The following is a 16,610-nucleotide window of genomic DNA, read 5'->3' as shown; positions in this document are numbered from 1 at the left end:
TCTCTCTCTTCTGTTGGGCTAAGACTGGAGGCAAAACCAGCACACTCTAAAGGAAATGAGCTCCTGGGCCAATCAGAACCCAGTCAACAAGATTTATAAGTATACTGCTGCTTGCTTCCTGCTTGTGTTAAAGAAAAAGAACATTCAGGTCCCTTTAACAGCTTTACAGCAAAGAAACACCACCTGCTGACAAAATAGGAGAAATACACTTCAGGACATAATTAAAGCAGGAAAAAGTATCCATTACATTTTACATGCTTAAAACACACTGTTTCTTCACATCTACCAACAGAGTCGTTGCTCTTTTGCAGTCTCTGTGCTGGGTGAACAGTTTTGCCAAAAGTCACCTGGTGCCGACTCAGTCCCTAGAGTACCTGGGTGTTCGATTCGACACGATACAAGGATTGGTATTCCTGCCAGAAGACCAGCAACTCAAGCTGTGTGTGCAAGTTTGAAACATTTTATAGTTGCCCTGCCTTCGAGCTTAGGATTATGTGCAGGTGGTAGCATCAATGGCAGCCTCGCTGGAGGTGGTCCCATGGGCTTGCCCTTCTGAGCAGATCATCACTGATCTCCCAGGACTATTAACGTTGTCTACAGTGGTTGCCTCAGGTGAGGCTCAGCATGTCTTGGTGGCTCCGTCTGGCCAACTTGTGCAGGGGAATACCTTTGACGTCTCTGCAGTGGGTGGTAGTGGTGACAGATGCTAGCTTTTGAGCTGGGGAGACCATTGTCTCCACTGTTACGTCCAAGGGTGCTGGACGGAGGTAGAAGCAAAGTGGCCCATCAGCCTTCTGGAGCTGCGGGCAATGAATGCCGTCTGGGAGTTTCAGGACCTGTTGGAAGGCAAGGCGGTGCGGGTGCTGTCAGACAACACGACGACAATCGCCTACATCAATCGGCAGGAGGGAACGCAGAATTTGCCTTTAGCAGCCGAAGCGCACCGCCTACTGGAATTGGCAGAAAGTCCTGTGCTGTGTTTATCGGTGGCACTCATTGCGGGACACAGCAGTGTTCAAGTGGACTTCCTCAGTCGGAATCGGCTAGATCCGGCAGAATAGGAATTGTCTGCGGAGGCATTTTGCCTGATGTGTCAGACGTGGGGAACTCCAGACTTCGAACTGATGGCAACCAAAGAGAATGCCAAAGTACCAAGATTCTACAGCAGAAAGCAAGGGCTTGGGTCCAAAGGATTGGACGCTCTTCTTCAGCCCTGGCCGGAGGAGTATATGCTTTACATCTTCCCTCTATAGCCCTTAATAGGCTGGCTGCTGCAGAGGATTGCACGACACAAGGGTCCGGTCATCCTAGTGGCCCTGGACTGACCGCGTCGGCCTTGGTACGCTGATTTGATGCGTCTTCTGAGGGACACGCCTCTTCGTCTTCCAGTGTCACCAGATCTGCTCCATCAAGAGCCGATTCAAATGGAGGCTCCCTCCCGCTTTGGTCTTGCAGCCTGGCTCTTTTGAGGTCTAGGTTGAGGAAGAAGAGTTACTCGTATGCAGTGATAGACTGCCTCCTAGCTTGCAAGTTAGCTATCACGATGGCGAATGCTTGAGTGTGGTTTCTTCTGGGGGGTGCTTCATCTTTGCCATTCCCTTCACCGACCTTGTCCTGTTTGGCGTCTGAGTGTGGTCCTTAGAGCGATGCAGGCATCTCTGAGCCTCTGCACTGGGCGTCTGAAAAGGATTTCACTCTCAAGACGTTGTCTTTGGTGGCTATTGCGTTGGCTCGTCTGGTCTCAGAGCTTCAAGCGTTGTTGTGTTGCAACCCCTTTCTGCAGTTTTCGAAACAGGAGTTACGATTCGGCCGGTTCCATCCTTTCTGCCTAAGGTCATTTCTTCATCTCAATCAGTCCCTTTTTCTACCTGCGTTTAGACGGGAGGACTATCCATGGACAGGGACATTTGCCCAACTACGCTTGTTGGATGTGCATCGCGTTCTGCTTCATTATTTGCAGATCTCAGATAACTTTAGGCAGTCTGATCATCTCTTTGTGCTGTTTTCGGGGCCTTGCACGAGGAGCGCAGCTTCTAAGGCGACCATTGCCTGTTGGCTTAAGGAGGCCATTGTGTCTGTGTATATTTTGGAAGGTCGGGCAGCTCCAGAGGCTGTCCAGGCACATTCCATGAGAGCTCTGGCAACTTTGTGGGCAGATACTTCTGTGCTTCCTTTGGATGAGATTTGTCGAGCGGCTACTTGGGCTTCTTGACATACCTTTTTAAAACATTACAGATTGGATATCGCAGTTCGAGCAGAGACAAATTTGGGGCTGTGGGAGTGTCTCGGGGGGTAGCGACTTCCCACCCTTCTGCATTGCTATGGATTTATAGCCTGTCTCACTGACACAGACTACTCAGTAATTACTGTGGATTCTTTTGGATTCATATTAGATAAATGAAACCTTTATTAGAGGAAATAAATTCTACAATGATTAAGATATATACAATGATTAGTACATATACAATGATTAGCTCTATACACACAATGAGTAGCTAAACAATCATTACATCACTGATCTCTACATCTAAGCAATGCCAAGAATTCTTAGACCAGGAAAAGAAGCGATACATACACTATACATACAATCATCACTGGTCCTTACATCATCCAGGCTCTTATTGTCCTGACTAATGAGTTGTGAGCCCTTGGGTCCCCCAGGAGAGCGTAAGGAATGCCTCAATGTTCCCCCAAAGGACAGCCGAGCACCCCGACTTCACCCGCAGCGACCACCAGAGGTTGAGCCCCCAGCTGCAGGTGGCCAACGGGACTTCTGGAACCGCGGGGGTGGACGGACTGACCGGACACAAGGGGACTAGCCTCCCAACCCCAGCAGGGGAGAGGAGCAGGCAAGGAGCAGCAAAGTCCAGGGACAGGCCAGCGGTCAAGGCAGGCGGCGAGCAGAGTAGTCCAGGGACAGGCAAAAGGTCAAGGCAGGCAGCGAGCAGAGTAGTCCAGGGACGGGCAAAAGGTCAAGGCAGGCGGCGAGCAGAGTAGTCTAGGGACAGGCAAAAGGTCAAGACAGGCGATAAGCAAAGTAGTCCAGGAATCACCACTAAGCTGGAGCCTCACGAAACAGAAGCCGAAGCAATATGCCTGCCGGAGGCGATGCTTTAAATACTACTAGTAATCAGCAGGCGAGCCTCAGCTGACAGGGGTGGAGACTTCGGGGGAGCTCCCTCGAGGAACCCTTCGGAGTGGTTCAAGGCCGGTCTTCAGGCGGAGCCTTGGTCCCAACCACCCAATCAGGGTCCTCCAGGGCGGGATCTTGATTCCCGCGTTCACTAGGCGGAAGAGACGCTGGCCCCAAGTTCCCGGCGCCATCTTCCCTGCCGGAGCGAGCTCAACTTCCATAGCCGGCGATGGAAAACCGGAAGTCACAGTAGGCCGGTCTTCGGCCGCAGTCTCAGCGGTGGCCGGCCCCCGCTTTTGGCCGGTATCTCCTCGAGACTGGAATGGCCGGCCATCAGGGCGAGGAGCAGGCGCATAGCCCGGCAGCGAGGGCCGGCCTCTAGGTAAGCACAGACGGAGTTAGCGAGGGATGTGACACTTATCAGCTGGGGGGGGGGGCCGTTACAGCGAAAGCCAGCAGCTTTTTAGACCAGGAACAGATCCTCTGCACAGTACGTACGTTACAGATGAGCTTCCGATTTCACTGAAAGAAACTCCCCTTTTTATTAGGCTCAGAACTCATGTTCAGAGCTAATGGAAAGTTACAGAATGCTTCTAAGGAAAATTACAGAATGCTTCTCTGTTTAGGTAAACAAGCCATACTGAGGGAACGTGGTCACATGTTTTCTCAAGTCCAGGTGGCCAGGCTGAACTTCCAAAAACAAGAGCCATCTTTCCCTTCACATAACAAATTAATTAGAGCTGTCTCTTATCTTCTGCATTCCAACTTAAACAGAATTACTTCTAATCAACAATACAGACCCCGAGTGCACTGGTCAGTCAAGAGAGAGATAAAAAACAATCTTTAAAATTCACTTCCATTACATATTCTTAGGAACTGCTTTGCTACATCCCACCAGTTTCTGAATTCATCTGCTGCTGACGCTAAAGAAGGTAAAATTAGGTCATACCTGATCATTTTCTTTCCATTAGTTGCAGCAAATGAATCCAGGATCCCACCCTGTTTTTTTTTTTTTTTTGGCAGCCGTGATTGCTCCTTTGTCTTGCTGATCGCCTGGTCCCTTTCTTCTTTAGGGGGGGCCGTGGCTTCTTTTCAGATGCACATTATAAAAAAAAAAAAAGAGACAAAAGCAGAAGAAGCACTGATGCTAGACACATATCAGAGTGATGCTCGGGAAGCATCTGTCCTATTGTGTATAACTTGTTAGGTTAAATCTTGGTTGGTTGATGTAGAATTATGCTGTTTACTTGTGATGAAGGTTTGCGTTCTTCAGTTTCCTACTTTGGATACGACATATATTAACTAAGAGAGGGGCTTGGCCGTCTGCTATCAATGCCTTCAGTTTGGCTATGTCTATCTCCACCTGCTGATAGATGGATACAATCCTGGTTCATCTGCTGCGGCTAAAAGAAAGAAAATTATCAGGTAAGACCTAATTTTACTTTAGGCAAATAGCTTGGAGTTCCTTTATATAAGGCCAAATGTGCCAATACCAAAATGTTAAACTTAACAGGATAAAGAAATTGGCAACCAATAGGTATGCTTTAAACATGGTCTTATTTATGTGAACCAGTAATTAATTTAGTGACTGTATTTTGGACCATCTGAAGTCAACACAACAGTATTTGAGGTAAACCATTGTAAAGTGTATTACAATAATCTAACCTAATTAAAAGAGCGAAAACCAGTGTAAACAATGTTGACTCCTTCTAAAAGAAAAGGTTTCGTATCCCTAATAGACCTGAAAAGAGGACCTAACTAAAGATGAAATGTGAGCTTGAAATGACTATCAAAAATAACCCCCCCAAATCCTGCGTGACGTAACTAAAGGCACTGAGTGACCAAGAAGCTCAGGAGAGCAGGTTGATATTGAAGTTCTCCCTGTAACCCACATTGCAGATGATTTTAGAGGATTTGGCTTTAGACAATGAGCCTCCAACCAAGAGGATAAAGCTGATAAACACTCATTAAGTATAGAAAGATCAGGCTGAACTGGATTAGGAAAAAAAATACAACAATGTCATCTGCAAAAAAAATGTGTTTGGTTATTGCTTTGTTAATGAAATACTGGCTAGCTGAGAGCTGTATAAGATACTTCCAAAGCAGTGCTTCTCAACCCAGTCCCTGGGACATTCCTGGCCAGTCAGGTTTTCAGGATATCCACAATGAATATGCATGAGATCATGCATGCATGCAAATCTATCTCCACTGCATTCAAATCTGTCTCAGCATATTCATTGTGGATATCCTGAAAGCCTGACTGGCTAGGTGTGTCCTGAGGACTGGATTGAGAAACCCCTGATGTCATAATGCTAGTGGTTCTAGATCTCTATCTGCTGGCAGAAGAGCATTATACCCATATGTCTGGACTGGTCTAAGGAACTCGGTGAAAGAAAATTAGCAGGTAAGATCTAATTTCTCCTCATTGTTGCCTTTAAGATTGTAAAGTGTTCATTCTTTTATGTCTGTGGAGCTTTCTTATTTTAGTTTTCTATAATTTGTGTTTCCTTCAGCTTCATGTGCTTGCTGTAAAGTGTTGCAAGGCTAAAAATGGAGATTACAAACCTCTCTTCACTCCACCTCCCTTCTAAATATTTCTGTGACTGTAGGTTATTGGATCTTGATCATAGTTTGAAATAAACCGACCATTTTTCAGCCTGTCTGATGGTATTGTTCTGAAGATCAGTAGGTTCTTAGTGAGTTACATATTTTTAGTGAGTGTATTTGCACATCCTTCTGATACTCTTTAATAAATATTCATATTCAATCTTTGTATTAATTGAGTTGTCTCCAAGCTTTGTGGTTGCTCATGAATTTTCAGTGAAATCATTTTTGTCATCCTTCTCTGTACCTTTTTTGAGATGCGATTGTCAAATGTGTACACAACATTCAAGGTTTTATCTTTTGTAAACCGCTTAGACCTGGACAAGTGGTATATCAAATGGTTGTAATGAAGGGTCAGTATGTTAGAGTGATACCTGTTGTTAACCTCGCATATCTGTGTGTTTCTGTGAAGCCCACATCGCTGCTTGCACTGCTGGCTTCTGGGGGTTAATGAGTGGAGCTGCCGTTCATCCATTTACTGGTACTGATTGTTTTTTTCCCTTCCCCTTAGGAACCATGGCTGGAGTGTGGCGGTTCTACCAGAAACTTCTATTCAAACATCCATGGAAGGTCCAGATTATGACAGCTGGTGAGAGAATCCTACCTCTTTGTTAAATCATTGTATTGAGGAAGCTGGAGAAATAACTTGAGAATAGAACGCACTGACAAATTAAGGGGTCCTTTTACTAAGCTGCACTAGCACAGGGTGAATTCGCCAGTAGTTTTTGCATGTATATGTGCTACCCACACGCTAAAAAATAGTTTTTATTTTTTAGCGCTGGGATGGGACTGGTGGTGGAGAGCAGGCATGTTCTGCACTTATCAGTTAGTGCAGCTACATTGCCGCATGCCAACCGATTAGTGCATGAGCCCTTACCACCTACAAAATAGGTGTAGATAAATGCATATGAGCTTATTGCCACGTGCTAATGGGAAAATTAGTGCATGGCTATTATTGCCAAAATAGAAAATTCAGCCATTTCCTGGCCTTAGCACACAGAAAAGACCCATGCTGGGGATAATGCAGGCCACTTTTTAGTGTTGCTTAGTGAAAGGGCCCCTTAATCTCCAGGACCGAATGCTACTCATCTCTCAGTTCTGAAGGAATTCAAACATAAAATTGCTAACCTGATGCTAGTAATCTTTAGTGGAGTACCTCTAGACTGGAGGGTGGCTAATGTTGCATCATTTTTTAGAAGAGCTCCAGTGATCTGAGAAATATAGACAATGAGCATGATTTTGGTGCTGGGCAAAATGGTAGAAGCTATATTCCACAGGTTTTAAGTTTAAGCACACCCACCCCAAGACTGACACTTCCTAAATAGCTTTTCTAAATACACTACTTATCACAAATTCTGCACCCTAATTACAACTGTCTCAGTTTGCTGAGAAGTAAAATTAATCTTGCACACTATTAAACCCCATCATAGCATACCTGTTGATACCCATTCCAACAAATCAGGATGACTTTTATTCTCTGTAATAATTGTGGTGCTTTAGTTTCAAGGCAAATCATCTGGAGCCTTAAGGCTTGTCCTATCTGTCATCAGCTCACTAGTTTAAAACAGGAGCTCAGTAAAGTACAGCAGGAATTAGATGCACTTAAAGCAACTTCTAAGACTGCACAGAATCAAGCCAAATTCACACCACTGCCTCAAAGGATAAAACCTCCTAAGAATAGATGGTTCACCGTAGGCTCAGGCAGACTTTGTTGTGTGACACAGAGGCATCCGCCCTCACAAGTGTTGCCCTACAAAATTCTTTTGCTCCATTACAGCACTGTGATGTTCCTCAAAATAGAACTGAGGCGGAAGAAAAAGCAATGGAGGTGGAACAAAAAGATATGAAGGTACCCAAAGACAATAAACACCCCCAAATCACAAATGTTAAAACACATACCAGAAAATGTAGATGGAAAGCGATGACCACAAATGCTTGCAGTCTAAGCAATAAAGTTCATGACCTTCAAGTCCTGATGTTGGAGGCAGACTTAGACGTTGTTGCAATCACGGAGACGTGGCTAAATGGTTCTCATGATTGGGATGCAAACATACCGGGCTATAATCTATTTAGGAAGGATAGAGAGGGTCGAAAAGGTGGAGGAGTAGCTCTGAACGTGAGAAATGACATCGAGGCAACTATATATAATCACTCGTGGTCTCTTCTCCCCTGCTTGCTTTCGGCCCATTCTGTGAGCCCTTTCCAAACACAACACCCCTGTGCTGTTGGAAAGGGCAAATTCCGAAGCCATCCAGCGTTCTAATAATGTGGGGGATGGCCTGGTCTGAGACCAACTCTGGGAAACCCACTATCTGAATATTAGATCTTCTAGATCTGTTTTCCAGATCGTCGATTTGCTGCACTTGGGCCTGTACCAATCGTTGAAGCGTCTCTACAGACGCAGTGATAGTGGATTCCTTGTCTTCCACCCTAGCCACACGCTGCTCCCAATTCTCCAGTTCGACGTGTTGTATCATCCAGCATCACCTCCAGACTGGTGAGTTGATCTGAAAGTTGTCAGCTGAGGTTCCATAGCGCTCTTTACAGCTTCTGTTAGTTGCTGGAGCTGTGGGGAAGTAAACAACAGCTGCTCCACACTAGGACTCCTCGCCATCTTGGAGTCACTCTGACCATTGACCTTTTCTGATTCCTTTTTGCCAGCTTTACTCAGCATCATGGCCTCAGATCAGGTGACAAAGAGGTCCATACATAAAGTACTTTCAAGCTCTACGATAATTTCTCACTTTTGTGCTCAATACCGCGACGGTCCCGGGCGGGAAGGCGGAGGGGACCCGGAGGAAAGCAGCAACACGTCCGCTCTCCTCAACGCATCACATGATCTCTCATGATATGAGTTTATAAAACAGTTGTTTAACCTTTCAAAACGTAAAACAAGAGAACACCATGAAACTAAGGACATAATTAAGTTATGGAATTTTATTATCAGAGGGTGTGGTCAAAGTGACAAACTTAGTAGGGCTTAAAAGAGGTCTGGCTAAGTTCCTTAAGGAAACCGGCAGAGGCCCTACAGAAGAGAATCGTGGAGCTGGAAAACAAATTGGACGACCTAGAGAACAGGTCTCGTCGTAACAATCTACGACTGATTGGGCTCTCTGAACAGATCAAGGACTCGGAGCTGGGGAGATTTTTAGAGACCTGGCTTCCAAGCACACTGAAGGTGAACAACCTACCGGGCCCGCTGCGGATTGAGAGAGCGCACCGTCTGGGACCAAGGCGACAAGGTGCGGCGCAACCAGGGGCAGTGATATTGAAAATCCTTCATTATGGTCACAAGCAGGCGATCTTACAGGCTGTATGGGCTGGAGGAGAACTCAGCCATTACGGCCAAATAATCCTTTCCTTCCAGGATTATTCTGCACGTGTGGCTGCAGCGCGAAAGGAGTTTGCGCCCGTGTGTGCGGCCCTCTATGAGAGAAAAATCAGGTTTGCACTGACCTGATGAGTAATTTGATTTGCCTTTTGAACCTGCTGTGTAACCTGAACTGGCCACTATCTGAGACAGGATGCTAGACTTGATATAAGGCTTGATCTGACTCAGCATGGTTTATCTTTTGTTGTTTCTTCCAACCCAGTGGAAGCTGGAAAGAATTATATAGGAGAGGTTGGTTAATTTACATATGTTGGTTTCACTGAAAAGCAGAACATTTTGAAGCTCTGGAGGACCAAAATTGCCTGCTATATAAGGTTGGCGTGCCTCTAGGCAGACTAGTTGTCTGCCTAGGGAGGCCCTGATATGACAGTCATGGTATCTTTAGGAGATTCATTGTGGCCATTCAGGGCTTTGAGCATGAAGTTCAGAGGGGGCAGGACCTGACAGGCATTGAACATGCACAGATGCTCAAGGTACTGCACCAGCCATGATGAATCTTCTATAGATTCTATAACTACAGCAATGATGCCATCCTAGAGGTAAGAAGGAAGCCACTGAAAGGGAGGGGAGAGAGAGAAAGGGAAGAAGAGAGTGCTGGACTCCATTGGGAGGGGGGTGTAGGTAGGGAAGGAGAAGTATGCTGGACACTATGGTCAAGGAGGGGAGATGCTAGACATGGGAGGTAGGGTCTTGAGCCATCCCTTTATTGCGGGGAGGGGGAAGGGCAGAGGTTCTCAACCCAGTCCTCGGGACACTCCTATAGTCAGTCAGATTTTCAGTGTATCCCCAATGAATATGCTTCTATATATATAGAACAATAGGGCTAGCAATCAAATACAAATTCAACAATACAAATAAGTAACCTATTTAATTGTTGATAAATTATAGTAAACATATGGATAAATTACCTCTTTATTTATAACACACCACGGGGCTCATTTTCAAAAGAGAAAAACATCCAAAAAGTGACATAAATTTGCATTTGGACGTTTTTCTCACAAAAACGGCCTAATTGGTATTTTCAGAACCAACTTTTAAACGTTTTTCTATTAAGTCCATAAGAAGTGCGTTCAAATCACAAGGGGTGTGTTGGGCGTGTTAAGGATAGGATCTGGGCGTTCCTAACACTTGGACGTTTTTCAGCCATAATGGAACAAAACCAAACCGTCCAGGACTAAAACTATGACATTTTGAGCTAGACCTGTTTTTATAACAAGGCACAAAAAAATGCTATAAATGACCACATGGATGACCTCCCCTTACTTCTTCCACCCGTCCCAAAAACGTGATTAAAAACATTACTTATCATCCTCTATGCTAGCCTCAGATGTTATACTCGGGTCCATTAAAGCAGCATGCAGGTCCCTGGAGTAGTCTAGTCATGGGTGCAATACACTGCAGACAGGTGGACCCAGGCCCATATCTTCCCCTACCTGTTACACTTATGGTGGAAACTGTGGATCCTTCAAAACTCACCAGAAATCCACTGTACCCACATATATGTGCTCCCTTCACCCATAAGGGCTATAGTAGTGGTGTACAGTTGAGGGTGGGGGGCCTCAGCAGACAAGACAAGAGAGCAGCGGTGAGATGTGTACCTGGGAGCATTTATTTGAAGTCCACTGCAGTGCCCCCTAGGGTGCCCCGTTGCTCTCCTGGGATGTCTGGGGTCCAGTCTGCTGAAAATGCTGGCTCCTCCTACTTCCCAATGGCTTGATCTTGTATGTTTTTCACTTGGATGTTTTTTTTTTTGGGGGGGGGGGGGGGTTGTTAAATATACCAAAAAGAACTCATAGAGCACTAAAACATCTAGCAAATAGTAATTTTTGAGGAAAAAAAAGACATTTTTCTGTTTGAAAAAGGCTGTATTTCCCACTTGAATTTTGGATGTTTTTAGCAAAACGTCCAAAGTTGGACTTAGACTCATATCGAAAATTCCCCTCAATATAAACTAATATCTATACTTACTACATTCCCATGGACCTCACTGAGATATAAAAATGTGTAATAGAACTATATTGGAGAGTCATTGCCACTGGTAGCGTCTGTGAATGAACTATATTTTAAGGGTAGCAGTTGTTAGCATTTGTGCCTGAATAGTTTTTCAAGAGGACAGTTCTTGAGAGAAATAACTTTTTTGATTCCATGGACTAAGATTTCCAATTTTTGAAAGAAGGTCTTAGTGGAATTTGATATTCTGTATTTTATTCTCTCCATTGTAGAAGATTTTTGATTTTACAAGAGGAGATAACGTTTTTGGGCAAGGATATTATATTACGTATTTTACACTGTATTACAGTGGTTTAAGCTAAGTACAATGGGGCTCATTTTTAAAGCACTTAGACTTACATACAAAGTTCCATAGGTTACTATTGAGCTCATTTTCAAAAGAGAAAAACCTCCAAAAAGTGGCATAAGTCTGCATTTGGACGTTTTTCTCACAAAAATGTCCAAATCAGCATTTTCGAAACCTATTTTTAGATGTTTTTCTCTGAAGTCCACCAGAAGTGCATCCAAATCTCAAGTGGCAGTGCCAGGGGCGTGTTCAGGATGGAACTTGGGCGTTTCTAAGTCTTAGAGACGTTTTTCAGCCATAATGGAACAAACCAAAACCGTCCAGGACTAAAACTAAGATGTTTTGAGCTAGACCTATTTTTATTACGAATAAGGCACAAAAAGGTGCCCTAAATAACCGGATGACCTCCCCTTATTTCCCCAGTGGTCACTAACCCCCTCCCACTCCCCCACCCCCCAAAAATGTGATGAAAAACATTACTTACCAACCTCTATGCCAGCCTCAGATGTTATACTCCAGTCCCATTAGAACAGCATGCAGATCCCTGGAGTAGTCTAGTGTTGGGTGCAGTGTACTGCAGACAGGTGGACCCTAGGCTCCTACCTCCCCTACCTGTTTCGGGGATTCACCCCCCTGCACCACTGGTGGCCACTGCCCCATCTGCCCCGCCACCTTATGACAGCCCATGTACCACCAAAGTAATGGCCTGTGGTACTGCTGTGGGTTACATGAAATTATCCCCAGAACTTAAGCGGGAGGACACTTCTCTGCAGACATCCGAGGACATCTCTGTCACTATCACGCACGACCCTATTAAGTTATCTGACCCCACTAGGGTCCAGATTAAGGGAATAGTGGACCTATCACCTATGGACCCCAGTCCCCTTTGGGATGTGCCCCTTGTACTCACATCTTTCAATGAGTCACTCCCTGTCGCTCACCCCGTTAATTCCATGCCCCCTACACTCAAGCCTTTTGATGAGCCACTTCCGGTTACCCACCCTGTAAATTCCATGTAGGCACAAACGGACTCATCCCTCGCTGTGGAAAGACTTGAACAGGCAGTAAAAGATACCCTTTGTGCTTTACAGCAGGCCTAGGTTGCTGCCGCCGGTGGTTTCCAAACTACTGATCAGTCACTTTCACGCCTGCAACACAAGTTCAGTGACTGCATTGCCAATCACACTAGCCAGCTTATAATCGAAAGTGATCGCCGGCCATCTTCTGACACAAATCGGGAGATGGCCGGCGATTTCTTAAAAGCGGCGAAATTGGTATAATCGAAAGCGGCATTTTTGACAGCATCACCGCTTTCCCGTCGCTTCGCCGGCGAAAGTTCAAGGGGCCGTGTCGGTAGATTAGCGAAGGTGGGACATGGGTGGGCATGGGCGTGGCTACCAGATGGCCGGCATTCGCCCATAATGGAAAAAAAAAAAAAAGCGGCGTTAAGCAGTATTTCGCCAGCTTTACTTGGTCCTTTTATTTTCACGACCAAGCCTCAAAAAGGTGCCCCAACTGACCAGATGACCACTGGAGGGAATGGGGGATGACCTCCCCATACTCCCCCAGTGGTCACCAACCCCCTTCCATACTAAAAAAATAAAACTAAAAACCTTTTTTGCCAGCCTGTATGCCAGCCTCAAATGCCGTACCCACCTCCGTGACAGCAGAATATGTTGTATCCTCCGACAGCCTTTCCCTGGTTGCGATGTGGCTCTTGGGTGAGTGTGACACCTTTTCTGTTAGGTGCCCTGCAGAGTCACATTAGCAATGCATTGTGGTGGGTGTAGGGTACAGGGCTCTACTCCCATGGTGCTTTTCCCTCCTCCTAACTGGGTCAGAGTTTTTGTTTCCTGTTGTAGTCCATGCAGTAGTGGCCATTTTTGTAAGCCAGTTTTAGTTCCCTTTCCTGTGTTACCCACGTTAGAGAACGTAGTTCTTACCTTGAATGATGCTGAAAGAGGGCATTGTACACCATTGTGCCAGCTCTGACCTACTGCTAATCTTAGTACTAGGGGACTCTTTGCCAGTGGGGCACAACCTCTGATCTACAGTTAACTGTGAGTAAACGTGGTTATTTCAAGAAAGGACTTTTTCAGAGAGATTAGTCTTCAGGTGTGAACTGGTGTGCCAAAGTTATACAGCAGCAATAAGTCTTAGAGGCTGTATGCAGGTCCCTGGAGCAATTTTAGTGGGTGCAGTACATTTGTGGGTAGTGGGTTTGGGGGGCTCAGCTCCCAAAGTAAGGGAGCTATGCACGTGGGAGCTTTTCTGAAGTCCACCGCAGTGACCCCTAGGGTGGCTGGTTGGTGTCCTGGCATGTCAGGGGGGCCAGTGCACTAAAAATGCTGGCTCCTCCCACGGCCAAATGCCTTGAATTTGGCCGGGGTTTGAGATGGCCGACATAACTTTCCATTATCGCTGAAAAACAAACTCGGCCATCTCAAACCCGGCGAACTCCACGGCATTTGGCCGGGCTAAACCGTATTATCGAAAAAAAAGATGGCCGGCCATCTTTTTCGATAATACGGTTCCGGCCAGCTGTAGCGCCGCCGCCAACATAGATCGCCGGTGATCTATTTGGCCGGCGACGTTCAATTATGCCCCTCCACGTCACACAAAGACACCCGCCCCAAGGATGGGTGCATCGTCATCCCCATTGAAGGTGCCACTGGTTGCCACTTTTTGGGGTATACTGGCACTTCCCCTGACTCGTCCCTAGAATATGTAGCTCAACAAGAGAACTCTTACTATTTTGTGGACTCGTGGGCTGATAACCTTGCCCGCTGGTCTGAATCCCTTTAGCCCCAGTCTGATGTGTACCCCGGTGAGGGTTCTGTTTCCACCGCCATCTCCAACTGGCGCACCGCCTTATCCACTATTACCCCGACCCCGCTTGGGGTCCTAGGGTTCTCACTTATATGATAGAGGGTCTTAAAATCTGGAAAAAATATGAGAATGAATTTCCACCTAGCACAGGGATTAAAGTCCTGCCCTTGCTGCACAAAATGTCGGCAGGTAATCCTCACACTGAATATACCCCATACTCGGCTGTTGAACTGAACGGGCTTGTTTAACAATTACCAGATCTCACTGAGGACGGGAACAAATGGATCCGTAAATTTAAAATGGCCACTTTAGGGACAACTCTTGCCGTTGGGGACATAAAAGCGCTGTTAGGGCGCATACCCCAAGCCAATGTCTCTGACCTTTTTGCCCAAGCCGGTTATGGCCATACCGTCACAGACACCACCTATGATGGCAGTCCCTTCTCAATCATTGAGGCAGGCATGTTTGCCGCCATCCGTACCACCTTTCCCACCCGTAAGGATTTTTCTGTCCTTACTTCACAGCGCTGGGAACCAGACAATGAACCCATTGAAACGTACATACTTAAACTGCAGCAGTTGTATGGGGATGAGACTGTGAACCATCCAAAACTCACCAGAAACCCACTGTACCCACATATAGGTGCCCCCTTCACCTATAAGGGCTACGGTAGTGGCGTACAGTTGAGGGTAGTGGGTTTTGGGGGACTCAGCACACAAGGGTCGGGGAACAATGGTGAGATGTGTACCTGGCAACATTTTATGAAGTCCACTGCAGTGCCCCCTAGGGTGCCCTATTGCTGTCCTGGGATGTCAGGGGGAACCAGTCTACTAAAAATGCTGGCTCCTCCTACATCCCAGTGGCTTGATTTTGTACATTTTGCACTTGGACGTTTTTTGTTTTTGTTTTTTTTTCTCGAAAATGACCTCCTTTCTTCGGATTTTGGACGTTTTTTGCAAAACGTCCAAAGTCGGACTTAGATGTCATATTGAAAATGCTCCTCTGTGTAACTTTGTAAGTCTAAGTGCTTTGAAAATACACCTCAGTGTGTAGTTACATAAATATGTTAGTAGAATATGAGTTTTTATATGTGGTCTTGTATTACACATTTTTATTTCCCAGTGAGAGCCAATGGGGATATATTTTTAGGTATTAGTTTATATTATGTGTTATAAATGAAGGTAATTTATCCATATGTTTTTGATAATTCATCAACAATATTAAGCAATGAATATGCTTTAGATAGATTTTCATATAATGAAAGCAGTGCAGCAAATCTCATGCATATTTATTGATGATATCCTGAAAACCAGACTGACTAGGTATATCCCAAGGACTTGGTTGAGAACCCCTGGTTTAGAGTCTCAAATACCCTTGTGCCAGCTCTGCTTCTATAGCTCCAGACAGTTAAGGCGGCTTCCCCCAATATTCCTTTTTCTTTTTCCCTCTCCCTCATACTACTGTGCAAGTTTGACCTGACAAAAAGCAATTAAGCCTCAGTTGGGAGACCTTGATTGGTATTTCCTGAAGGAGCATCCTGCTTTTTATTAGGGTCAGTGACTAAGCCAGACTGAGATTAATCTCTGTATCTTGCTATGTTCATCTTTTAATAGCAAGATACCTTCGTTCTACAATGTTTGTAGACTTGGCATTTAACTGATGACCTAATGATTTGATTTCCATCTCGTTTATTTCTGAGTAGTAGGTGTGAAGTGTTTTGCCACTATTTTTCTTAAAGTTAAAAAGAAAAATAGATTTTGCAGTGGTCTGTGATGTCAAGGGAAATTGCCAACAACTGAAAAGGGGGCATCGGCTACTGCAGGATAGCACAGAAACAAAAATATGAAAATTGACAAAACCAGATCAAAACTTTAAAACCCATTTCATTTGTCCTTCATGTCTTAAAAATGATCGTTTCACTCAGATATATCCTCAAGTTAATACAAAAGCTAATCATTATGTGAGCCTCACAGTCTATGAATTCTATTAGTACTCCTTCCCTTCCTTTTGTGGCTTAGATTTTAATTATAATAACTATATGTTATTCCCTACCCTTATGTTAAGTACTTAAGTATTGCCATTCTGGGACAGATCAAAGGTCCATCAAGCCTAGCATACTGTTTACAACAGTGGCCAATCCAGGTCACAATCCAGATCCCAAAACAGTACAATATATTTTATGCTGCTTATTCTAGAAATGGAGTGGAGGAGTGGCCTAGTGGTTAGGGTGGTGGACTTTGGTCTTGGAGAACTGAGGAACTGAGTTTGATTCCCACTTCAGGCACAGGCAGCTCCTTGTGACTCTGGGCAAGTCACTTAACCCTCCATTGCCTCATGTAAGCTGCATTGAGCCTGCC

At 45.3% G+C, this 16,610-nt stretch overlaps 1 protein-coding gene across 1 annotated transcript in view; it reads left to right on the top strand.

Annotated features, from left to right (window-relative positions):
* MPV17 (mitochondrial inner membrane protein MPV17) overlaps window positions 1-16,610 on the top strand; it is a 146,088-nt gene that overhangs the window by 20,029 nt on the left and 109,449 nt on the right. The window contains 1 exon segment of the mRNA XM_030198599.1: window positions 6,249-6,326. Within this exon segment, the coding sequence (XP_030054459.1) occupies window positions 6,254-6,326 (73 nt within the window). The 5' untranslated portion in view covers window positions 6,249-6,253.

Source organism: Microcaecilia unicolor, chromosome 3, assembly GCF_901765095.1.
Source record: "Microcaecilia unicolor chromosome 3, aMicUni1.1, whole genome shotgun sequence".
Taxonomy (NCBI): Eukaryota; Metazoa; Chordata; class Amphibia; order Gymnophiona; family Siphonopidae; genus Microcaecilia; species Microcaecilia unicolor.
This window is presented reverse-complemented; position numbering and strand designations above follow the sequence as displayed.